Source organism: Crassostrea angulata, chromosome 8 (genome assembly GCF_025612915.1).
Source record: "Crassostrea angulata isolate pt1a10 chromosome 8, ASM2561291v2, whole genome shotgun sequence".
Classification (NCBI taxonomy): Eukaryota; Metazoa; Mollusca; class Bivalvia; order Ostreida; family Ostreidae; genus Magallana; species Magallana angulata.
The window spans coordinates 55,789,816-55,817,648 of NC_069118.1; the positions used below are offsets into that span (position 1 = coordinate 55,789,816).

At 35.5% G+C, this 27,833-nt stretch overlaps 1 protein-coding gene and 1 pseudogene across 7 annotated transcripts; one reads left to right on the forward strand and one right to left on the reverse strand.

Annotated features, from left to right (window-relative positions):
* The first annotated feature begins 189 nt into the window (after positions 1-189).
* LOC128158123 (IgGFc-binding protein-like) lies at positions 190-2,436 on the forward strand (annotated as a pseudogene).
* A 6,748-nt stretch (positions 2,437-9,184) lies between these two features.
* Positions 9,185-26,813, reverse strand: LOC128158112 (uncharacterized). Of its 7 annotated transcripts, none has more exons than XM_052820842.1 (5): positions 26,794-26,811; positions 26,511-26,566; positions 17,445-17,500; positions 13,501-13,599; positions 9,185-11,386 (listed from the first exon to the last, which is right to left on the reverse strand). In XM_052820842.1, exon 5 carries the CDS (start codon positions 11,361-11,363, stop codon positions 9,702-9,704), a length of 1,662 nt encoding a protein of 553 aa, XP_052676802.1. In that variant the 5' UTR covers positions 11,364-11,386; positions 13,501-13,599; positions 17,445-17,500; positions 26,511-26,566; positions 26,794-26,811; the 3' UTR covers positions 9,185-9,701. The 7 variants fall into 7 exon arrangements, with proteins under 7 accessions (XP_052676802.1, XP_052676798.1, XP_052676804.1 ...); XM_052820838.1 differs by having other exon boundaries at positions 13,483-13,599; XM_052820844.1 differs by lacking the exon at positions 17,445-17,500 and adding an exon at positions 14,999-15,061 and having other exon boundaries at positions 26,794-26,810.
* Positions 26,814-27,833: the final 1,020 nt, after the last annotated feature.

Below are 27,833 nucleotides of genomic sequence, written 5' to 3' on the forward strand. Positions count from 1 at the left end.
GGGGTGGGGAGGGGAGGGGATTACAAAAATGTAGTACATTCTAATGCGCATATCTAAAAAATATAATTGATCCGTATTTATTTTCTAGAGGATATACCCTACCTTCTTAAATATTTAAGATATGTTCTATTTCCCGAAATTATATATTATCCAAAACATTTTTTTATCTTCCGTATAAATGTATTATGCATGCATTTCTATTACGCAAATTATGTAAATTTCCCAAGAGACAGAGATGCCCTGCTACAGTAATCCATGTCAGAACGGAGGCACGTGCACTGACTCGTCATCCGATTCCTACACGTGTTCCTGCTCACCAGTCTGGATGGGCGAGGACTGCTCAGGTAAAGTACATGTAATGTCATAAAATTTTGTTAAGTTCGAGTAACATGATATGTTTTACGCGAACGTTGGGAAGAGATCAGCAGGAATAACACATATCTAGCATCATTGTCAGCTATGTGTTATTTTGAAATCTATAATTAGAGAATTCCATTGTGTTAGATAGAAAGGAAAATAATGTATCTAAGTTAACAAAAATATTCTATAAGCTTGCTCCACCCTAAAACCGACCTTTGTGTCCTTTATATACTGTTTGAAACAATTAATCACTTATCAGTCTGTAATTTTTCTGTAATTTGATCAAATCTGTAATAATAAATATATAATATATAAATTTTAGTAAAAATTTCTGCTTGCTCTTCTATGCCGTGTCAAAATGGAGGACTATGCACTGACGCAGAAAATTCGTACATCTGTACGTGCGCCGAAGACTGGTCTGGACAAGACTGCACAGGCAAGAATTTATAATACAGGTTTTTTGTTTGTTATGTGAAAAAAATTCTCCGTGATTAAAATTCATGTTATTTAGTTAAACATGATCTAAAGATCTAGAAAAAAAAAATTAAAATTCTACATACATTATGTAATGTTCTCCTTATGTTATGACATTTGAACTAATCAATACCCAATGTATTATTGATCATGCTTTACATGATTGATTTAAAGACATTGCATAACTTGAACAACCAGTACAAGGTTTTTTTTGTTATATTTTTTTTGCTTTAGATTTTAGAGGAAGTTTTACAAACGAATATCTTTTGTTGATTATGTGGAACCACTTCTATGCTGACGAACATCCATCCTACATTTATCTTACAACCAACTCCCCTACAACTGTTCAGCTCTCTTCTTCTGACAGTCTAGACCCCGCCTTAAAATCACAAATCGATCGCAATGTTACCTTTACGTCTGAGTTGAAAATCGTTTTGCCACCAGAACTGCAAGGGCAAATACTTCAAAAAGAGGCAAAAGCCGTGCGTATCAAATCTTCTGAGCCAATCAGCGTGGTGCTCTTTGGCAACGACTACCATTCCTCTGACGACAGTTCGATGATTTTGCCCACAGAGAAGCTTTCTACATCTTATACGGTGGTCTCCACTCAACCACTACGCCCTCGATTTCCTGTGTACTCTAGCGTGTTTGCCATTGCTTCTCTGAATGACGACACAACCGTTACAATTAAATTTAAATTACTGAACAACTCATCCCCTATTACTATCAACGGGAAAAATTACAGCGATTCGGACACTTTGGAAATGTCTCTGAAAAAGCTCGAGACTTTTCAAGTTGGACACAATACAGACCTGACAGGAACAACTATTGAATCTTCTCAACCAGTGGCGGTTTTCTCCGGAAACAGATGCAACAAGTTTCCCGGATCAATGACTTGTAGTCATATGATGGAACAACTCCCACCCACTGCCGAGTGGGAAAATTTCTTTATTGTCCCCGCGGACATCAACAGTAATGGCTCACTGATCCGTGTCCTTTCAGCGTATAATACAACGATTACTATTATAAAAGGGTCCCAAACAATTACACAGGATGTCATTACAGGCATACCATACGACATAAACTCAACAATAAGCGAAACCGTTGTCATTGAAAGTAGCAATAGTTCGCTAATGGTCACTAATTTTGTAAGAGGGAATTACGTTGATGCGAATACAGCCGACCCGTACATGATTGTTGTCCCGGGGTACTACAGCTACAAACCCCAGTATAAGGTGGTGATCCCAGACGGATACCCACAGAATTTCATCACTATAATGGCCGTCAAAGATGTGGCACAGAGTGTTCTAATAAATGGGCAAAATGTCGACCCGAGCATGATAATTGTACAAGAAAACGTCATGATAGTCGGCATTTCGTATGATGTTATCACTCTTAAGGTTTTTCCAGGATCAATAGAAATCAAGCATTCGTCTCCCTTTGCTTTGGTCGTCAATGGCTACAGGTCTCTCGATTCTTATGGATTTGTAGGAAACATCTATGACGTAGGAAACTACCCTGTTTTAGGTTAAGAGAAAGCACAGGATATCTTTACAATAAGCCTTAAATGTATTGTTTTCCTCTCCAAATAAATCTTGAAAGTAAACTATTTTTATACGTGTTATATTTTTTTCACTTCACTTTACGCGTTGATATTAGTAGGGCCCAAATAGGTTTTTATCTACACTGGTCAGTTGTTTCGATTTTTTTCTAATCCAGTCCGAATTCTCGGGCCCTTAAGTATTAGAATTTATTTGTTAAATTCATTTTGTATTGACACTAGTTTAGTAGACTAGATATGATATAGCAACAAGATTTCCTATTCACTGTGACTGACCGAGGTCCTAAATTCAATGTGAGACAGGGCGTTTATCACGTGACTTTTTAAAAAAAATTACATGACACATGACAAAAAGTCTTAAAAAATAGGGGTAGGGACGCTTTCTGCAGTAGAGTCTTCTTTCTGATATATATCATATACCACATGCTAAGGTTGATATTTTTAAAACAAAATTCGATTAGCATTTTTGTGGGACATTACATTATGTTAAAATTTAGAATAAAAATCGTCAAAATGTAAAGAGTTGATTTCATCAATATTTTATATCAAAATGACAATTGTTTACAAATTTTAAAATGAAAAATAAAAATGTGTGAATAGTTTTTAAATGTATTTTTGAACTTAAAATTATTTCAAAAAAATTTACAATTAAATTGAAAGATGAAAAAAAAAGGTATCCTGAAAATGAACACTGGGTTAATCAACATCATGAACAATAGAGAAATCAACCATTTTAAATGTTACCATTTAATATTTCACACAGAGCTATTACATCAAATATTCTTTTTGTTGTTTTGAATTTCTACCGTCAAACTGACGTCAGAAGAACATGATCTAACGGCGTATTCATTTCCGAGTGTTTTTACAGATTTTTAAAATCATTTTTCGATATCGAACGGGGCTCAAATTCAAGGCCAATATGTAAAGTCGTGCCCTGGAGAAATGGTATCCTTTAGGCTCACCAGAACATAAAGTGTTCATATTCTAAGTATGTTTCAAATAGAAACAACAAACACAGAATATACTTGTATAATGTGTGAGCTACATGTATCAACGAGTTAATTCAGCATAATGTACATTAATCGCGCGACTTGATTAGCATTGAACTGGAAGTAAGCCAAGGACTTGTAGCGTTTCCAAATATAATACATGTATTTGTAGGAAGTCAAAATGCAAACTTTAATAGGTATTTGATATCTTTCTTCAAGACATACACACAGAAAATCTTGTTTAAATAGTTGATTGCCCACCAATGAGCTCTCTGCCTGAACATTTCTTTACATATTATAACCAAAAAGCTAATTATTAAACAATCCATAATGAAGAGGTCCAGGAATAAAATTCAACTTACATAAATAATTAGAACCTGTACTCTGGGGTAGAACCTTATAATCATCTCTAAGTTAACGATGGGTAAAAATGAATAACGCACACAAGGATATAAGAAAATTATACTTCATTTTAAATTTGGTACCTATATACTTAACGGTGTCAATTTATTTATTAAATAGTGATATAACAATACCTGATTCATTAAATAGGCAAACTTGTTAACAATTTACACAGTAATGTAAAAAACTAACGAAATAATCAGGCGTAGTTTTAGATTACATGTATATATTGTTAATGTAGATATATAATTTCAACTTGTTCCATCTTTGATACTCAATTTTAAAAGAGACATTTAGAGAATTTAAGAAATGAATTGAATAAGTTTTTCTATTGATCGACGTATCAAAGGAAAAAAAATGACCGGAAAACTTCATCTATGCGCGCAGAAAAAAGCAAAACTACTGGTTTCTCCAATTTCACGAATATTTGTTAGCTTTCATGTGCAAACTGCCAAGAATATCCATGGGAATTAACAGATCCAAACGCAAAAAGAAAATTCAGGCAAAATTTGGAAAACATAAATTAACTTAGTTGGAAGAGTTCGATTTACGTTGTCCTTTTGGGTTAAATTGGATCGGAATTTGTTTTTAAAAAAATATCGAACATTGATAAATTTGTGTACTAACATTTTAATTTAACAGACTCACACCATGCTATACTGTTGTACAAAAATGACCAATGTTCGGGATTCAGATCTACGTTACCTCTGTGCTATGTACATGTACAAAAACACCAACAGGACCAACTCAAAAACTAAAAAAACAAAACAAAAAAAACCTCTTTTTATTCTACCCCCCCCCCAAAAAAAAAAATCACAGGTAAACTATTGATAATCTAAACATGTTCAAGCGTCTTGACAAGTCTTCCTCTCTCCAACATTTAGTTCATTAATCCACCTAGCACAAAATAGTCTATTTTGGCCTAATGCTTATTGATAATTTTTTGGATAGTGCCAGGTAAAAAAAAATGAAGCCGAACGACGAAAAACTACTCAAATTATCAGATTGCTAAAACGCATTGGAGTGTATACTGTGCAATGTCTAACAGAATGAATAGTTTTCGGCTAATAACTATTTCATACAACATTTTTCCCTTGGACAAGAATGTCTTCACGTCATTGGTTAAAATGCGTTAACTTATTGCCTTACAAATATCTTTAGACGGCGAACGTCAAAATTTATACGACAGCATGGTAGACGTAACGTTATTTAAACTGATATTTTACACAAACGTTCGACAATACCTTTAATTTTGAAACCAGAAATTATTTAGAGTGATATCCTTTGCCATTGACGTAATAATACGATCCTACAATGGCATCTAGGTTTGAGCATACGACTGACAAGGAACGGAAAAATAAGATAATAAAGCTAAATTCAGATAATATATTACAATGAAACAAAAGAGCAGCGAATGGGTTTAAAAATATTAATAACAAAATGGGGAATCGGTGGAGTTTGAATTATTTGACAACGTGAAACTTGACAAAAGCCTTTGCCATTTTCACATGGATCTGAAAAAAGTGGACTGCAGTCACTAAAGATTTACTCACTTAAGGGCATTCGTCATGGACTAATCGGACACCTAATTTAAAAAGTCCACCACTCAACCAAAATATTGACATATCAAGAACCTTTCACAGACTAATACTTGTTTTAAATCTGTTCTTGCTGAGACAAAACGCGTCTGAAAAGGAATTATACAGCACTATCCCATCATGTCAGAGCCTGATATACAGAAACTGTACAAGCATTCAACTCTCCATAAATACCCCACAAGGACTCTTCAACAAATTTCAGTTTGATGTTCGGATGTTCTTCTGTCTGGCAATGAAAAGATGCATGGGATGACAAGAAACACATTCCAAGTTTTTACAGATGACAAAACTGGCCGAAAGTACGTGAAAAAAGGTAGTGGACGAGCTCATGATAAATCATAAAACGACAAAGAATCGCCTTTAGGAATAATGCTAGAAGTGCAAGGTAGGTGAACTGTTCATCTTTAATTTTGGATTCAAAAAATATCATATTCACATTAATATACAGCCAACCCTTATTAAGTGTACTTTCTACATAGATATTAAATTATATTTATATAGAATCCATGTTTCGCCCAGTACTCTCCTTTGGGATATATATTTCAAAGTTGCATCCAGAGTGTGACAATTAAGTAAGTGTCCAAAAAATGAACAAAAGATATTTATAGATCAATAGTATAGATTTATTTATCACTATAACACATTGAATACACATTTCATTAAAATAATGAGCGAAGCGTGCTATAAATTAAATCATTTTCTTTTCTGTTTCATTTTTCATATCAAAATGACCACACTTAGATGACCTAACGGCTGACCGCCCCAATTTGGGGTAACACGTTCAACACAAACGAATGCTTAACTAAATATCAACGCATCATCAGGAGTTATATTACACTGAAAACGTTATAAACCAGTGCCTTCCACTTCAACGACTTCATTATAGATGATATTGATTCATGAAACGCTAAACGTTTTTTAAACGTTAACCCAACTGAATGTTTTCGCGTGGAATAAGTTTAGAGTACATCGCAATCTTCTAAAAATGGATGCTTTTTAACGAATATGACAATTTACAAAAAAAAATGATGCACAGTTTGAATAGCACAAGTTAAACACTTTGCATTTTATTCTTTTTTAATTTTTGTTAAACACAATCTGAAACGCAAAGAATGTTTGTTTTTTCCTGAAAACATGCTTCCTGGGTCTAAAATCATACGATGGGCCAACTATCACTGATCAGCAGGTGAAACAAACTGTATGTCATTGTTCCGGGACTTCAATAGCTACGGTTCTTTGATCTGCTTTTAGAGCCCCCCCCCCCCCCCCCCCACACACACACACACTTTTTCTCGCAGCAAATATGATTGTTTGCAAGTTTACCATGAAAAAAATGAATTATTGAGAAATTGGGGTAATAGGGTATATTAGTTTTTTTTGCTCGTCAAGATTTCTGAGGATTAGTCTACCCCCCCCCCCCAACTTTCAATTTGCTTCCGACGCCACTGGGTAAAGTTTACAGGCGTTTTCTTACCCTCGTGAACATATTGCGGAAATATCGAGTGGACTTCGCCGGCGCGGGAATTCTGACGGTACGTTTTTCGTTTTCACTCTACACTGAATCTAGCTGTAGACGGCATATGTAGATTGCATTTGACATATAAATATTGATATAAATAGAAAAAAAAACCCATGCAGAGTAATTATTTTATATAAATTCTAAATTATACTAGTATCTGATACGATATTTATTCTCTCTCTCTCTCTCTCTCTCTCTCTCTCTCATGCATGCTTCTAATGTCAGCGACTAATTTTTTTAAGCGACTATTAACAAAACGATGCCATGCATATATATGCACATTTTTGACAGTTAAGGCGAAGTAGGAATAAAATTCTTCAATTATACTACTTCAATTACTTCTTTTAGCAGTTAGCACGTATATAGATGTTTTAAATAATCTCTTTGTTATTTCTGATATTATCTATTTATTTCTTCATAAACTTTCGTTAACTTAATTCTTCTATAAGAACATTTATAATAGCTTATTGCAAGATAAAGAAAAAAATATATTAAAGTTTAAAAAATCAATGGTGTATAATATGAGTGAGATATGTCTCGTCAAATATAAAATGAAGTCTCCCTTGCCCATATTTAACAAATACGAATTATTAAATTAAATAATGACAATTTTTAATAAACCTGAAAAAACCCTAGAGACTCTAAATGTTATTAACATGTTTTAGGATGCCAAATACTTGTGAAGATCTCAACAGATCAAATAAATTCACGTGTTTATTTGATTCTCATTTTTACATCGGTTTATTGTCTGAAAAAAGAAAAAAACAGTTCCGTTTTATTTTAACTTTAGTTATCACTTCGTTCTGTTATTATAACCTCTGTAAGTACATGTAATATGACGAGTTATGATTTTTTAAACATTTTATGTTTTCATTTTTTTCCTCTTTTCTCCAAAATTTTAACAATTGAACAGGAATCAATGTATTGGTCACAAAGTTGCTAGTTCTAGATCTGAAGCAATACTGATTTATTTCCGGATAAGCATAGAACTTACTCTATCGACGAGTCTTTCTTCCTATTTAACTATTCTAACCACTTTTCACACAAAAAGTTAACAAGAATTATCATGTATCAATCGGCATTTATTGATCTTCGGTCCTTACATTCGTACGTTTTTTCCCCCTATAATATAATTTCTATAGAGAAATCAGCACATCAAGCAATACGGAGGAAACACCCTCATAATTCCGCACCCAAGTCAATATTAACACATGCGTACAACTAAAAAAAAAGAGGGGGGGGGGTCTCCGGAGCCCCTTCTGAAAAAAATTTCATAAAATTATTAAATTTACATAGTTTTTTAGATACGAGCATGCAACAACTAAATCAGGGGTCAATCTTCGACGGAAACCAACGTACTCTCTACGTATGCCCTTAGGCTATAGTCTTTTTTCTTCTCACTTTTATCAGTAAGGGGTCCTAACCCCTCCCCCCTTTAACCGCCCCTTTAGTTCCGCGCACGTGTTGATATTTACTGTGGTGTCTTCGCGATATTGATGGATGCTGTGAAATCTTGTAAACTCTGATCAAAGAGAGGTAACTCTGTATCAGCTATATGACACAACTCGTATACTACCTATATCGTAACTGGGTAAGAGGTACATAAATTGTTGCGCGGATCAAAGAAAGGGGGAGAGGGTCAGGGGAATTAAACTTGCATCAAAACTTAAATTGTTGAAGTTGTCATGCGCGGAACAAGAAATAAATGCTTTTCGGGGGGGGGGGCACCTCCCTTTTAAGTTCCGCGCATGGTTGTGTAAATTGTGACCCATTTCTGTAAATTTACGAGGGATATCAATTTGTTCAGACAAAATAGCTTTGTATGTTTAAACTTCCAGCTATCAATGTTGCATTTTCTCAAATTTCAATCCTCAAAATAGGCAACCGTATGGTAATGTTGGTTTGTCCTCTTCAACACAGACACCTGATGTTACTTATTTTTCTCTTCATAAAATTAATAAAACCTTATTCAGTTTTTAGGTAGGTAAGTTTTTTTTCATATAGAGAAAAATAAGTAACGTCAAGCGCCACCACTCCTCAGACCTATTGAGGTCAGTAGCTAACTATAAGATATTTTGATATCAACTTTAATGAAATAAATTATATGAAGTTCACATAAAAATTTTTGGTTTAATAAGGAAGGTTTGAATATTTGAAACTCTTCTCTGGCAACATTAAAAAAAAATCCTTTCTTCCGGCAAGTGTATAAACACTGAATCTAGAGATGGCCAATAACCAAACTTAACATATGTAGTTTCATGAAATAACTCACACAAAATCATTAATTTATCAATTTGTTTAATGAAAATTTCATTGATAAAATTACATATGACTTGATCATTTCTCTTTGTTTTTCAAATTAATCAATTTTCTAAATTAAAAGTTTCATTTTCAAAAATAAAAACAAATCTTTGACCAAAATGTATGCACAAAGCTCATTGTACAAATAAAATCCATGTATAAATCAAGTTTGTTTTCAGTGATTTGTTTATGTACAATAATTTGACACATGTACATGTAATATTCTGCATACAGGAATCATTTTAGTAAAGTCAATATGATAAAATAGATCTAAACACAGTTAATTAATTTGTTGTCACATAATGTTATACACATTATAATTTTATGCACACACACACATATATATGTTGTGGTATATAAACAGAGTTTTCTGACATATTATAATAAAGATGAACACGTTATCTATATGTAATATATGTACACAGTCTGTTTACATAGTCTACACGTAACAGTTTATCTACCTACATTGATTTGATAGATAATTATACACAGTTTGTTTACATGTAATATTGTATTTTCTTCACTGTACCTGTGTAACACTCAGTCACAAAGAGGTTGTCTCTGGTGTCCACACATAAACCGTGTGGAGACTGTAAATGACAGTTGACAATGTAGCGGAGGAACTGTCCGTCCTGATCCAGGATGTGGATACGGTGGTTGTTACCGTTTGCTGTCAGGATTCGACCCTGGCTGTCTGTTGTGATGCCGTATGGATGGAATGATCCCTTGGTAGTAGAGGGACGACCAGTGTAGGTAAACCGGAGTTTCCCGGCCTGATTGACCACCACTACTGCACGGGCTCTATAGTCCGACACACAGATATCTAGGTTCCTGTTCTCACTGATGTATTTAGTGCCATAAGATGAATAGAGACGTTGTCCTTTGTCGTCGTACTGAATACTTTGTTTCTCTGTGGAGCCAGAGTAACACACAACTTTTGTTTGTTTATCATCACTGTTCATGACAACCAGGAGGTCACCAGAGGAGGTACTACAGACACCGAGAGGTATCCACCCCTGTAGTTCAATCACTGTCTGTATCTGTGTATTCTTGACTATGTTCACAGTTCTATCATTGTTATCAGTATAAACTAGATCCCCACTCCTTGTCACTGCTATGTCCCATGGACCGTTCCCTGACTTGGTTTGGACTGACTTCACTAGTTCCCCACGGAGGTTGTAGAGTCTCATGATGTTGTCATCATAACCACGCGTCCACATCTCCTCATCACTCAGACAGGACACACTGTGTAATTCTCTATACTTGGTGTCTATCTGTGTGATGATCCGTGGTACATCAATGAGCGGTCTGTCCGGGGGAGAGGACTCAGCACCGGGAGATTCCATGGTGTAGCCATGTTCTTCTGTTTTGATAGATGACGCTGACAGAGAACCAAACTGTTGATAAAGCTGTTCTTTGTTGATCTTCTGAGGGGTAAAACTTGGTAAGGACACTGTGAGTTTAGGAGGCAATCTTCTGAATTCATCATTCCTGGATTTGTAGGCAGAGACACGACTGACATCATTGGAGTCCAGTAACGTCTTTAGTTCAGTAATGGTCTGTGTGATTTCAGAAATGGTGTGTTTAATTTCATCTTCCTGTTTGTCTAAGACAGCCAGGTGTTTGGTGTCCGTTTCCTCCATGTTAGATTTCATGTTTCTGATAATGGTGTTTATTTCTCTGTGCAAGTCTTCTCCATGTTTGTCGATTTCTGTTGTTAATTTCTGGGAGTTTTCATTCAGAGCAGATTTTTGGACTGGGATAATGGATGCAATTTCTTGGTATTTGGGATAAATGGATTTCTCTAGTTCTTGTAAATCTTTTTGAATTAATTCTTTCTTGCTGTCAATGTTTTTAGATATTTCAATAAACTTGTGACTATAGTGTTCTTTAGAGGAAGCACATGTTGCACAAATAGGAATGTCACATTGTTCACAGTAAAGTTCACATAGTTTTGTGGAATGTTTTGAACATTTAGGAGTAGATCCTCTCTTTTCAAATGGCAGCACTTTGTGTTCCTTGGATAAATCAGAGAGATGTTCCCCCACACAGGCTTTACACAGATGTATGTGACAAATGTCACAGTACATAGGGGGGCCCGGGGTCTCACAGAGACGACACCGTAACACATCCTGGGCCCAATTACGAGAGGGATCCATGCTCAGATTCTTTGATCTATGATCTGAAAAAAAAATTCAAAGATAATTAATTAAATGTCTCATCATGGGATCTAAGTGGTATGCAAGATGAATACTTTAGTTAATAGTCACCCGAGTCCAATCAAATTCTGTGTAACATTCTCAGAATCGCAACAAAATAATTTCATATCCATAACAAAGAAAAATGAACTGATAACTTTTGGCAAATATATTGTTCAAAAGCAGGATTCATTTAAGAAATAAATACAAAGTTGACTTAAAAACTTCATTGAGAATCAGATATGACAAAAATTTGACACACACATTATCAAATAATGTTAATAAGTCCACAACGATTTTCAGTATATTTGATCATGTGCAAACCAACGTCAAGTAAAACTCGACAACATTGTCAGGGCAATGACAAACAAATAATGCCAACAGGCCTTAGTACCTGAGTACCATAGCTCTTAGATGGACCCGTCAGGGAGTCCCATGTTTGCATTTCAGAGTCTAAAGCTGAATCCGAGGCTCCTCTGACCGATACACTTACTTTAATTCTTTGCTGTTTGCAAAAATCAATTCATTGAAAAAAAAGGGGGACCAAGAAAATTCTCGGATTATTTATACCCTAGCTTCAGGGTCATATTTTTAATAATAATCACAGTTTCATATGTAATGCACACAACATGCTTAAGTTTATAGCTACAACATTCAATGCACGAGAAGACAGAGTTAAAAATGTACCGGTAACCTTTTTAATTGACAACACATGTCCAACGGCCATAGGTTACCCAACAGAATCAAATTACCTAAAATACATGTTCACTAAATGGCCTCTTTGTCACCCCACCCCAAAATAAAATGCTTCAACCCCTGTCACATATGCAGTGAAATTCACACAATTGAAGACGAGGACATTATGGGCATAATAACAATGCATTATGTAGTGGAGGTTGACAATGGTTTTCAAGGGGTATCAATTTCAACTGTTACCCTCCCTTACAGGCACTATTTATTTTATTATTAAGATTTTAAAATATTTTCTCTTTGTATTCTAGCTAAAGGTCTGTAGCTCCTGGTCTGAAAATTTATGTATTTCGATGGACAACTTTAGAGTTGCAAATCTATTTGTGTTAAAAAATTGTAATTTACGGCATTCAAAAAATTACCCGAAGTTTTGGACGATTAACCCTATTTTTCATAAAAAACTTGAATCCTCTTAACCTAATATGCTTTGTGCAATCTTTGGTTGGTATCAACCCACTGATTCTGGAGAGAAATCAAAAACGTAATACGTTTACAGACAGACGAATGCCAGAAAAAGTGATCAAAATAGCTCACTCGAGCTTACAGCTGAGGTGAGAAAAAAGTCTTGGAGTTGGGAGACATGAATCTATATCATAATCTTCCTACAGATGTTTCACATTAAGAATGATGAAGATAATCCTTGTGGTTTCCAGAGATTAAAAGAACTGAAAATGCTCAAATGCCAAATGGGCATGGTCAAGATAAGAGATAAATTTCTTTGACCATTTTTAATGGACATGTTGCTTCATCAAGCTAATGTTTAATGGTCAATCAAAATCTGAATGTAAGTTGTGAAGTTTCAATTGAGAAACGCAGCTTTCAGTTCTTTGCAATGTAAACAAACCTCATGCAATATTGATGTTTACATTTGGGTTTTTGGATAGACAGTATCACAATTAAAACATAATGATGATTGATAAACAGTAGAAGTTGTTTGCTGAAGTGCATAGTTAACAAGCAGATGGACAAAGTTCTTATTCATGGTAACTGATGTTTTCCTACATTGCGACTGATGTATTAAACAAAAAGTTACAAAGAATTGTAAGGCCTGCATCTCACTTAAAGATCGACAGCAGACATTAACAATTTTGGTTACACGTTAGAAATACTTTAATAAGCAATAAAAATAACAAAAAAGAAACAAAAAATAGCTCAAATTGTGACTATGCCCCTTTCACATAAGGCACAACACACGACGACAGAAGAAAACAAATAGCAAATGATCACTTGAGTGACTCAGGTGACATAAAAATGGCAAAAAAGTACAGTGTTAAAATGCAGCAATACCAATCTTTGCTATATATTGTGTAAAATTATCAGTCTGTATTACCCTTTAAGTTTAAATCACCTGTCTCTTCATTCAGTCAGTCAATGGTGATTCAATCAGGGTGTGCAACCAGAAATTATGGACCAGGCTGGCCGAATAGTATGTTAGATGACACAGACCCTGTACATGTATAATGAAGAAGATATATCTAATAATCAATCATAGTTCTTGTCAAAATAAACAGAAAAATATTAAGACTTTTTAAGGAATACATAGATTTATGTAACACAAGCAATGTATTTTTCAAGGTAACACCAGATCATCTGTGGTATCATTGATCATCAGTAGTTTATCATTTGTTTGCAAAAATGCAGAGAAAATTTACAGAAATTGCGGCAGCATTTTTGGAAGTTGATATTTGAACAATTCTCTCTGTGGTGGCAGAGGATTTTTTTTTGCTTGAAATTTTCTGAAAATTGCCCTTTTTTCACAGGTCCAGCACCATCCAACTGCCATAAACTACCATATATATTCAGAGACATAAATAACAGAGATTGGCAACTGATCGAAATCTCGCTATCCCTATTGTAAAGTATTCCCAGTTTAAATCAGTGTATCTTTCTACATGTATAGCTAAAAGCTATTACCAAAACATCCAAAATATTATATTTTTATGAGTCTATCTCTTATAAACAAAATTAAAAGAGGAATTTAAGGAGGCAGTTGGCTACCCGTCGTCCAAGATTTCGCCGATGTTTTATAACTGGCCAATATATTTTATATACAAGCTTATCTTTTAAAAAGATTGGTGAGCTAGCGCTGTAGCCATCATAAAACACAGAAGCAGATTTCTAAAACATTGGTTTATATTTCGGAATCGATTAATTAAAAGGAAGGCACAGTGGTGGAATAGTGCTGGAGTGGGGTCTCAATTTAGAACTGTGAATCTAGAGTGTGCTTCACATCGGCAATGGCATAGCTCATTGACTGTGCCTTAATCATTATGTATCTACTGTAATTTCAATTTCGAGGTGAAAATTTCAAAGAACCATAGGTACATTTTGTAGCAATCGTATCTTCCTGGGCCTTTCTGGCAAGCTCGGAAAACATATCCAAAGTTTTTGCATTATAAGACCTAAGCTACTGTTACTTTCTGACATTAAAACACAAAACTTAATGTGAAAATAATAAAACGAAATTCAAATGGTACAGTTTATCTACAGTAGTACAGTATTCGCAGAATCCCTACTATGGAGTCAAGCATGCGTATTCCAGGGAAAAAGACTAACGTAGTTGCTAGCGCTCTCGAGCGCTAGCAATAATCATATTACCGGTAATCTTATTTTTCAATTTTTTGTTTCAAAAATGTCTAAAACCTTTGCCTTTTTTTCATAAAAACAATATACTTTTGGTTTAAGATCACATCTCAGTTTACTAAAAAGTAATTCTCAAAGTAAGGTCGGACCCGTAACATTTTCAACAACAAAACACGCTAATGGCCGAGTTGCCAATCTCTGTTATTCATGTCTCTGATATATTGAAGATTTGTAGGTTAATGTCTACCCATGCACATATTCACCAATTTAAAGGTGGGGAGGGGGTTAAATCACCTTCCCTTTGAGTGACATTTCAAGTTCTGAACCTGAAAGTGAAAATGTTGGCCATATTTACGCATTTTTATAATCATCCTTATCTGGTAAAACAAAGCTATCAGTACTATCATATATCAATAGATGGACATGAGCTCTTTTACCACAGGCTGAATGCAATAAATAGTTAAGCAATTTAGTTATTCCCCTCAAATAACAAGCCTAACATCAGGGTTCCCTCCGCCTCGTATTTCAATATTACAGGGTGTTTTGTGTTAAACTGTCCCCTGTCATGTACGCATTCACACCAGTATTGATGTGGACCTGTGCAATCCATAACGTCAATTATTTATTTATTGAAACTTAGATTTTTTAAAACATAAGATGTATTCAAACTTGTCCAAGGAAGTTATCCCGTTATTCTTTATTTCTTAGATAATGAAGCAAATGTGCTACAAGGATATCTTTGGGCAGCAACTAAGCCCATGGCCCGGTTAGGGGACAAGGGTAATAAATAAAGCCACTTGGTAGAGTGCTAATAGACTAAAGGTCATATGAAACGATATCCTGACCATATTGAGTTATATACAGGAATGAGTTCATAAGTGCCTATTTAATAAGACTGACATTGTTTTTTGGATATTTTATGCAAAATGTGAGCGCCACAGTCGATCAAAATTACTTAATCGGGGAAAAGGAACATTGACTTACGCGGCTTACCTCCCTTGCTTATGACGTCAGTAAGACCCAATCGCCTTATAAAGCTATGTTGTGAATACAAATATCCATGTCATTTTGCAGCATTTTAAAAGAAAAAAATACTATTTTATATAAAAACTTGTATAATTATACAATAATCAACCACGTCAGTATTTTTTCTCTCAAGAAATGAAATCGTGTGCGTTTTTATTTACATGTAATAGCGTGTACATAATGATATTCAGTTTCGAGACTGCAGGGAGAATAAATGATTTTCTTCATAGATCCACATGCAAGTATTATATAATTTTAATATAAGCATATTTATATGTTTTATTTTGATCTTTTTAATGAAATTGACAAATTCAAAAATAATTCTGATCGTTTTTTCCCATTTGCACGTCCATGCAATTCATTAAGATTTTTTTTCTAAACAACTTGTAGGCCTCATTGTGCCTCATTCGCTTCACGATTATATTGTTTGTTTCACTTTCAAATTCACAAATATGTTACCATTTAATTATTTTTAGTCTAAGAGAAATTTCTTCAAATGTTTTGTTTTTGAAACGTGTACTTGAATGTGCGGTGTTTTGATTTTAAAACGTGTATGTGCGGTGTTTACTCGCAGATCCCTTTTATCTCCCTTTCTTCCGCAATGTTTTCTTTCGGGGGTTTTTTATCATTATTGATGCTTGTTCTTAATAAAATCTGTTGATTATCTCACATTCGTTCACAATTATTTTTATCAAACAACCGATTTATTTTACCGATACATTTCTAAATCCTTAAATGCCATATTTCCGCGATCTAATTTAATAAAACGTTAATACACGTGTACACAAAGTATTTTCTAAAGATATTGCTACATGTATATATCAATAAGTCAGAAATTTATATTATTTCGAAATAAAATTTAAGAATAATTTTGCGGCATTTTATAGCAGCTCTTAAATACAAACTATGTACAAAATGCCTCAAACATTTTCATTGGCCTGCCTTATATACTTTTTTATGTGACAAAATAAATCAAATCAATTTAAATGCTTTTAATTCCCTTTAAATGTAGCTCAATCATTATACGTTCCGAAGAAGAAAAGGATGTTTCTATTTCAAAAGGATATGGATAATTCATTAATCAGCTGTAAATGTTTGAGCATTTCTTTCGTTAAATTTCCACTCCAGTACGGGATCTTTATCATGATTTTACTTTTGTGAGAAGCTGATATTAGATTTATTCATTAACGACCAATTAAAACTAAGTCATCTGTAGGCTACTACGAAATCAAATGATCTCATTTGAAAAGAAAGACACGTTCATATATGCAAAAATTACTAAAATTTAATCAATAAACTACTGTAAAATTACACTAGTTTTAATGCATTGTTTACATCGGTGGGTCTTTGTGACGTCATAAATCCACAAAATCAAGAACGATAAGCGGGCAAGAATTTTTTCAGGTGCTCAGTTTTCACGGTTATTTCTCAGTAATGCAAAGGCAAAAAAATCTTACATCATGTATTTTAACATTTGTTTATACCAAGCTTTATATTCATGAAAGAAAATCATAGTGTTAAAAATCGTTTCATATGACCTTTAAGAAGATAGCAGTTATGGTATGTATACTAAAGAATTCAACTGGAGAAAAGTTAAATACACACATGTATAATATAAATTCTAATACAATGACGATTTCACCATTAAATAGGTACATTATAGAGATCTACGAGTCTACAAACCTCTCCAACTCAATATGGCAGCATTCCACCTCGCTCTCTTCCTGGTCTGGTCGTGCCTGTTTAAAATCACGTGACTTGTTTAAAATTCAGGTCATATAAAGCCTAGATGTCCTACATAAACACAATCTGAACTTTCCCCCTCTTTCAATTTTAACTGGGATGTCTTGGGGTGTATATTATTGCATATAGCCAATTGGATAACAATAGTACCAGCTGAGTACAGTACTGCAGTAGGCCTACAATATATTTCCGTTTTACACAAAAACTACGGCCAACCGCATCTGAGCACAGGAGTCGGCGATTTTATCAATTTGTTGTAAATAAATGAGAAACAGGCAAAATCCTACCAGTGAGCTTCGCGAGCTCGCTAAGCATTTACATCCAATTGATAAAATCGCCGAGTCCTGTTATCAGTGTAGCAAATTTATTCTTATAGTACTAATTAATGTTCAGATTGTAAGGTGTTATCTCTTATCAAATTCTCATTTACCGTTAGTCTTATCTATCTTTATGCCAGACCCCTAATTACCTTTCAATTATAGTGATAATTAGTTAATTGCCCGAACAGTTATAATTATTTAATATTATGTATTCCCTCCCCACACTGAGGAGGTAGATTTTTCACTCCCCACACTGAGGAGGCACTGCTCACTATATAAGTAGGTGAAAGTACCAGTAACAGACCAGTCACTCACAGTGTATAGACAGTGTATAGACAGTGTACAGTTAGGAGCAGAGTAGTAGAAGTGGTAGAGTAGAGTATAGTAGTAGCAGAGCAGTTTATTAGAGTAGCAGTAGATAACGAATATATTTGGATTTATACATGTGTGGATTATTTTCTTGTGTGAATTGTGTGGATTGTTCTTATGTGATGCGTAGATTTTGTGCCTAGATATGTAAATAAATTAGTAAACTCTTCAACGACTTTTCTATACCAGGACTTAATACATTCATTCGGATCAAAGTTAGATGTGTTGTAACTCGGCAATGTTCAGGCCGCCCGCTCGGCGGAGAACGTGCGCTACAACTGGTGGCAGCGGTGGGATCCGCATGGATTTTACGAACCGTTCGTTCTAGTAAGTGAAACGATTATCTAGTATTGGATATTTCAGTGAAATAGTGAAATTGATAATGGACAAACTCTCATTTGTGAAACATTATTCCATCAAGAAAAACGGAGTTGGATATTTTAAATCCGTTGTGGACTTAGAACATTACAATTTGAAGTGTACCAGATGTGAGGAAGTATTTTCCAAATCCGAGGCAAAATCCAAAGTTATTTTGAAGTGTGAAAAATGTGCGATTTCAGTGTTCCGATTTGTTTGTCCAGTTTGTGGTCATATGGAATATCGTTAGTGCCTCCACAAAAATGAGTTTTGTCAACCTATACGATGTAGATGAATTAGGAAATTTTGTGTTTATTGGATGTGTTAACATTAACTTACGGAAAGAATGCCCGAACTGCTATGTAATGTTTGTGAAAAGTGAGAATCGCCACTGTCTTCACAGAAAAAAATGGAAATGTTCGTCAATATTATAAATGTCCGTGTTGTGGATGCAGAATCAAAGCCTACGATGAATTCTAGAAACTTTGAGTGATTTTATTTGATTGTTTCAAGTTATTTTTACACTGGATTTATTTACTGCATTTGTTGCATTGACACATTGTGCAGTAATTTTCAACATAATGTTTGGAGGGGAATACACCACGTTTTCACCAAGGGACATGGAGTTAACTGGTAATATACCTCCTGCCAGTACACCCGAATCACGAGTAGTAACAACGCCTAAAACGCGAGGATCGGTTACAAGACGTAAACTGTTACCGGAATTTGATAGAGAATCACCATCACCTATTCAAATACCTACAGAGTACAATGAATCTACAGCAGTGTATGATAGCAATCTGCCCTCACCAAATGTGGAATCTAAATGGAGTTCTTTTCTGCGATTTTGGATTACAGTCATTTTACTGTGTGTTACGTTGCTGGTTGCTGTTTATCATTATTTTCCTGGACATCTTTTGTATTGTCTTACCAAAGAATTTCTAGTGATATCATTGCTTTTAGTTCTACTGGTGATTTTAATGAGTGCTGTGTGGAAAATGTGGAAGGATCATCGTGAAGTCAACGATATCGCAGATAATAGGCGAATACACACCAATTGTGTTGCCCCGGAAACTGATCAACTGGTAATGAGAAATGACCAAGGCGTTAAGTCATTCAATATTCAAATTAAACGAATTTTTAAAGGAGATAGCACTGATGTATGGAGTGAATTTATTCGATATTTTGAAAACATATCTACTCTAAATGGATGGTCTATGGATATGAAACGACGACTTCTCATTACAACATTCCGTGGTCAAGCAGAAACCTTTGCCTATGGTTTACCAGACTACGTGCTACAGAGTTATGAATTATTGGTGGAAAACATGGATAACAGATTTGGTCATAGAGTCATGAAAGAAAGCTACATTGCTGAAGCAAAGATGCGCCGAAAAATGAAGACAGAATCATTCCGCGATTTTGGCCAGTCAATTGCTGATTTATACCGAAGAGCCCATCCAAACAACAGAGAATATGTTGAGGAGGCTAGTCTTAAAACATTTATGGATAACTGCAGCGACAATGAAGATTTTCGTCTAGCTGTGAAGCGAACCAGACCTGCAAATCTTCAAGATGCTGTTACTGCGGCTATGCAAGAGGAATGTATACGCATGACGGAAAATTTAAAAATGAGAGATAGAAGAGTAGAAAGACCTGTTTATGATATTCATAATACATACGCAAGGACTGTCAACAAAAATAATCAAACAGAGCGAGGACATTATCAATCAGTCAAACGATGCTATAGGTGCAACTCTACCGGACATTTACTAAAGGACTGTAAAACTACACCTAACCAAAATAATCGTGAAGTAAGGGAGCCTTTAAACGCAAGACAGCCGAGGCAGTAGGCCATGCGTCGGCTGAGGAAAGTAAGCGGCCTTGTACTGTTAATCTACAATGTCATGATGTCAAGGAAATTGACAGTGAAATTTCACAGTCAGTAACTATGGCAACACAAACAGATATTATAGAGGACCTGAATGATCATTCTAATGCAAGAGAAAGCCGAAACGTTATACACATTCCTGGAGAAGCTGGAATGAAGCTAAAAGGGTTCATAGAAGGAGCACCATTAGAATGGAAATTAGACACAGGAGCCATCAATACGTTCATAACAGAAGATGCCTATTACAGCATTCTTCCAGAACAACGACCAGTACTTGAGTTCGCAAAGAAGAGATTTCAAGCTGCAGATGGAAACAACTTGCGTGTTATTGGAACAGCTAAAATGTTGATATCATTCAATGGGTTTAGTGTGATATTTCGTGTATTCGTTGGAGGTGTTAAAACAAATTTACTTGGATTGGATTTTATTACGAAGTTTAGATGCCAGTGGAATTTTGATAACAATTCGTGTGTCCTAAATTGTGCATCAGATATCAGTCTACAAGGATCTCATGTGTTTTCTGTAGAGGATTGTGTAATTCCGCCTCATCATGAAGCAATTATTAAAGCCAGAGGTTACTCAGGAATAGGAGGAGGAGAGGGAATATTGGTGCCCTTGCAGAATTTTGTACTTAGTCATGGATTAGCAGTTGCTCGTGTGGTTGTGAATTTGGATGCAAAAGGAAATTGCATATTTCTACGAGTATTTAATCCATTTGAGGAGGAAGTACGTGTAAAAGAGAATACGGCCGTAGCATTTATTGAACCAGTGGAGTGTGTTTCATCACCTGTCAACGTAACAGAAGACGTGTCTAGTGTGGATGTTACAAATAGGAAATTGCCAGGTTTCCTTGAGCAAGTGTTCATAGGAGGATGTGAACATTTAACTGATGAGCAGACGAAGAAATTCAAAGAATTCCTCCTGAGTCGTGTAGAGGCTTTTGCAGATCCGAGTAAACCAGCTGAGAGGGCGCGTGTTGGAGAACATGTTATTAAATTAAAACAAGAAATACCTTTTAAGGAAGCGGTACGAAGGGTTCCGATCTTTAAACGTGAAGTGTTGGATAATGAGATCACGAAACTGGAAGAACAAGGACTTATTGAGAAGTCTGAAAGCCCGTGGTCATCTCCCCTTGTTTTAGTACAGAAGAAAGATAAGAGCTGGAGACTATGTGTAGACTACCGGAAGCTGAACGCAAATACCATCAAGGATGCCTATCCAATTCCAAGAGTAGCAGATGATCTTGATTCCTTAGCAGGATCTGCGTGGTTCTCGTCGTTGGACTTAAATATGGCGTACCACCAAATTCCCATGCACAAGGCTGATAAAGAAAAAACAGCATTTGCTACCCCCCGTGGAGGATTATATCAATACACAGTGATGCCATTTGGACTGTGCAATGCACCAGCTACATTTCAACGTGTTATTGAAAAAGTTTTGAGCGGATTACAGTGGCGGATATCGGTGTTATACCTCGACGATATCATAGTTCACAGCCATGATTTTGATACCCATCTAGAAAACTTGAACTTAGTACTTGACCGATTACAGGCAGCAAATTTGAAATTAAAAGCCAAAAAGTGCAACTTTTTCCAGAGAGAAGTGAATTTCCTAGGACATGTAGTTTCTCAAGAAGGAATAAAGACCGATTTGTCAAAGATAACTCTAGTGAAGGAATGGAAAATTCCAAGTAATGTCACAGAACTTAGAAGCTTTCTAGGATTAGCAGCGTATTATCGAAGATTTATTCAAGGATTTGCTAAAATAGCAAAGAGTTTACATGCTCTCACTGGTAAAAATAACACATGGAACTGGACTACTGAATGTACGGAAGCTTTTGAACTGCTAAAGGAGAGACTTGTATCAGCCCCAATTCTTGGATATCCAGATGTAACTGGGGGCGAATTTATACTGGATACCGATGCCAGTAATGAGGCCATTGGAGCAGTGCTATCGCAAAAGCAAGATGGCAGAGAAGTTGTTATTTGCTACGGGAGCCGCGTTTTGTCTAACTCTGAGAAAAACTACTGTGTCACAAGAAAGGAAATGCTTGCAGTAGTGTACTTTATCAAACAGTTTAAACATTATTTATTAGGACGAGAATTCTTATTACGAACTGATCACGGATCATTAGTCTGGCTGCATAAGATGAAGGAACCAGAAGGTCAGATGGCAAGATGGCTAGAACAACTAGGACCATATACGTTCAAAATTGAACATCGTTCTGGAAAACAGCATGGAAATGCAGATGCCATGTCTAGAATACCGTGTGACTCGACTTGTAAACAGTGCAAATACAGACCTTTTGATAGTGATAATAAAACATTCTCTCATGTAAGAGAATTACGGAAAACTCTTGGCGATATCAAGGAAGATGAAGAAGACGTTTTGGAATTTGACAGACTGTTTAGTGTAAATGTCTCTGAATGTGCACCGATATCAAGAAATTCGAGACGCAAAGCTAACAGACCAGCCAGAGCAAAAGCTAGAAGCCAACCAACAGAACCACTAGATATTCAAAATATTAGAAAACATCAAATCGAGGATAACGGAATGCGAATTATTATCAAGTGGCAGGAAAAAGGCGAGAAACCTCCATTATCAGTGATATCGTGTGAAAATTCCGAGTGTAAATTCTGGTTTTCAAGATGGGAATTATTGTTTATGGATCGTGGAATTTTATGCATTCGTTGGATACAATCGGGAACCGGAAAGGAGGATTACAAAATATGTGTTCCACGGAAATTACGAAGTGTAATTCTATGGCAACTGCATGATTCCAATTGTGCGGGACATATGGGAGAGAAAAGAACACTTGCGAAAGTGCGAAGTTCGGTTTATTATTGGCCGAGAATGCGACAAAGTGTACATGATTATGTATTATCTTGTGATATTTGTGAAGAGAGGAAAAATCCACCAAGAACGAAAAGATCCCGTATGAAACAACATTTCAGTGGTGAACCGTTTGAGAGAATAGCCATTGATATTACTGGACCTTTCCCAAAATCGGACAAAGGATATTCATACTTATTAGTGGTTGCAGATTACTTTACAAAATTCATGGAGATTTTTCCGCTAGTGAATATAGAAGCTGAAACAGTTGCTGAAGTGATTTTTAAGGGCTGGATTAAACGGTATGGCTGTCCAAGTGAGATTCATTCCGATCAAGGGAGACAGTTTGAGAGTCACTTATTCCAAGGATTGTGCCGGATATTCCAGATCAACAAAACTCGGACAACTCCATATCATCCGCGATCCGATGGAATGGTGGAACGTTTGAACCGAACCATAAAAGAAATGCTGTCCAAATATATATCATCACATCAAACGGACTGGGATCGTTATATAGATGGTATTGTTCTGGCCTATAATACCACGCCACATGAAACTACGGGTATATCGCCGTATAGGATGTTATTTGCAAGAGAAGCAAACTTACCATTGAATTTAATGACTGAAAAGGACACTACAGACAGTGATCGTGAATTTAGTGACGCAAAGTATGTGCGCAACTTAGAAAACAACCTCAGAGAAATTCATCAATTAGCGAGAGAAGCAATGAAAAATAACTCCAACAGACAGAAACGAAACTTTGACAAAAATATACGAGAACTATCCTACGAAGTCGGAGATTTAGTGCGCCGTAGTCAACCAAAAACTGTTGAGGGAACAAAACAAAAATTGGCTAGGAAATGGACTGGACCATGGATCGTCACAAGAAGACTCTCAGATGTTTTATACCAGATAAAATACGCGAAGAATTCAAAACCCGTTATTATTCATGCTGACAACCTTAAACGATACCATGGCAATAAAACTTTATCAGGTGTTAATTCTGATTCAGACGAACCGGACGATTCTAGTGAACCACTTCCCGACCGAACCGACCCGCCTGTCGCGACGCCCCATACGGAATCAGCGGAACTTCAAAGGACTGGAAGGGAGATGGACAAAGTATCGCAGCCTACCACCACCTTGACACGCAGGGGTCGTGCAGTCAAAATACCCAAGCGTTTCTTGTAACTTTCATTCTATAGAAAAATATTCGAAGTGATGCTATGCGAATTCTGTGGAGAAAACATTAACAGAAAGGATAATTTACAGCGACATATAGAGGAAAAACATAGTGATAAAATAGTGATCAAATGTTCATATTGTCAAAGACCCTTTTCACGGATTTTTAATCTAAAGAGACATTTCCGAACGTGTCACGAAATTTCTGATCAAATTGTAGACAATGAGGTAAAAAACTGCAAAAAGAAGAAAATGTCGAACGAACAATTTGAAAACGCCAAAAGAGCTGTTTATGTGGATTCTCTCTACGAAGATATAACGCCGGTAAATTCTCCCCAACACTCCATTGACTACATGTATGAACCAATAAGCGATGACGAGGACTGGTTGTCCATCGACTCCGAAATGGAACGAGAACTTTTAACTTCCACAAACCGGGAACATATGGACGCTATAGTAGACAGGATACTGGAGTGTGAGAGTCCAGAGCCCATAACTGACGACAATGAGGCTGAAGAAGAAGACAGTGTCGCTGAAGACGAAGAATCTGAGAACCCCATTGATCCTGCGATAATTCCGCCAACATCAAAGACTGTTACGGAAACAGTCATTCTTAAGATGACAAAAAGAACCATAACTTATAATGACGGTGTAACAGAAATAGTGCGAGAGACTGAAATTTCACATTCAGAGACGATTCCGGCAGAAGAGGTCGATGTTCTCAAGTTCGCCACCGATGTCTTAAGCGAGATTCCTGAACACTTTAAAAATCGGGACGTGAAAATTGTGACATTGAAAAATTAAGACAGACGTGGAGTCATATATTGTACGCGTAAATTGTAATTATTTTGAATTTAAAGAATGCATATACGTGAATATTGTTTACAGAAAATGTTTTTTTCATGTTTAATTGTTATTGCATTGGTAGTATTCATAATTTCATTCATTGTTTTGTTTTTATTTTACATTGCCTACCAGTATCAAATGTTTAATTTTGTTTGATTGTTTATTGTTGCCATGATTATGTGTGTCTGTTTCTTATTGAACAAGCAACATGACTATGTGTTGTTTGCACACAACTATGCATTTTGATGTTTGTTTTTGTTTTTGTTTTTTTTATGATTATATGTGCTGTGAAGGTATTGTGTATTATGTGTAGTCATGTGACGTGTGGTTCATATCATATTGCATATGTTAGTTTAGATATACATGAATAGTTATTTTTGATCGGAGTCAAAACTTAAGTGGGGGAGAGTTGTAGCAAATTTATTCTTATAGTACTAATTAATGTTCAGATTGTAAGGTGTTATCTCTTATCAAATTCTCATTTACCGTTAGTCTTATCTATCTTTATGCCAGACCCCTAATTACCTTTCAATTATAGTGATAATTAGTTAATTGCCCGAACAGTTATAATTATTTAATATTATGTATTCCCTCCCCACACTGAGGAGGTAGATTTTTCACTCCCCACACTGAGGAGGCACTGCTCACTATATAAGTAGGTGAAAGTACCAGTAACAGACCAGTCACTCACAGTGTATAGACAGTGTATAGACAGTGTACAGTTAGGAGCAGAGTAGTAGAAGTGGTAGAGTAGAGTATAGTAGTAGCAGAGCAGTTTATTAGAGTAGCAGTAGATAACGAATATATTTGGATTTATACATGTGTGGATTATTTTCTTGTGTGAATTGTGTGGATTGTTCTTATGTGATGCGTAGATTTTGTGCCTAGATATGTAAATAAATTAGTAAACTCTTCAACGACTTTTCTATATCAGGACTTAATACATTCATTCGGATCAAAGTTAGATGTGTTGTAACTCGGCAATGTTCAGGCCGCCCGCTCGGCGGAGAACGTGCGCTACATCAGAAACATAAATAACATAATATTAAATGTCTCTGGCCGAACTGTTCATATGCAATATATTAATCTTTATAGGATTCAACTGGAGATATGTTAAATACACACATGTATAATATTAATTCTAAAACATTGACGATTTCACTATTAAATTATAATAGGTATATGATAGAGATCTACGAGTCTACAAACCTCTCCAACTCAACATGGCGGCATTCCACCTCGCTCTCTTCCTGGTCTGGTCGTGCCTGTTTAAAATCACGTGACTTGTTAAAAAAATCAGGTCATATATAAAGCCTACAACAATTGTAAGTGCATGTTTCCCCCTCTTTCAATTTAAACTGGGATGCCTTGGTACAATATTTCCGTTTTGCACAAAAACCTACGGCCAGCCGCCTACAGTACTTATTATTATAGTAAATATTGATTCGTAAGAAATATTAATTAAAATGTATACACATTTGTAAATAAATACAAGATTGTTATGCTTATGACAATGCACTCCCTGAGATTTGTTCTGCATCTGGCATCTCTCGAATCCGTCTGCTTGCAAACTTGCAGCATAGAATCAGCCGGTGCGTCGATTTACCCAAATGGACCCAATATGAACCCAAATGGACCCAAATTACGACCTAAATGATCCCAAATAAAATTCCAAATGGCGACCCAAATGGAAAATTATCACAATAAAATTAATCTTATCACATAAATTCTGAAATAAATCACATTATCCTGATTATTAAATTGATTTTTTAATCATATCTGGGGTCTCTGTATAGACCCGATGAGCGCAATGTTCTGATTGATCGGATTAAATATATTTTGCAAAATAGATAATTTTAAATTTCCTCATACTTTCGTTTGTAATCGTTTCGTTTGTGGTTTGCGTCGATTTACCCAAATGGACCCAATATGAACCCAAATGGACCCAAATTACGACCTAAATGATCCCAAATAAAATTCCAAATGGCGACCCAAATGGAAAATTATCACAATAAAATTAATCTTATCACATAAATTCTGAAATAAATCACATTATCCTGATTATTAAATTGATTTTTTAATCATATCTGGGGTCTGTGTATAGACCCGATGAGCGCAATGTTCTGATTGATCGGATTAAATATATTTTGCAAAATAGATAATTTTAAATTTCCTCATACTTTCGTTTGTAATCGTTTCGTTTGTGGTTTTTGCTACATTACTAATTCCTTATTTTGTCAACATATTTTATACATATAAAAAAACCTTTTATGAGACATTGAATGATCCCACATGCAGTATGTAACAACCTGATATTCGTGTAATGTCAAGATGAACAGAGATTTTTTTCTATATTCAATTTCTCGAATGTTTATATAAGATTTTATTATGGTTATATTCAATTTAAAAATAAAGGATTGAGGAAGTACATGTATTTTATAAAACTAAAAGTAAAACTTAATACTTGGAGGAGCGGGCCGGTGTAAAGTAGAATAATGACCCCGTAGAATAATGATCGGGGGTAATGTTTCA

Bases quoted from the DNA above. Each gene is read 5' to 3' on its own strand.
- LOC128158112 (XM_052820843.1), bottom strand. From the start codon at position 11,363: ATGGATCCCTCTCGTAATTGGGCCCAGGATGTGTTACGGTGTCGTCTC.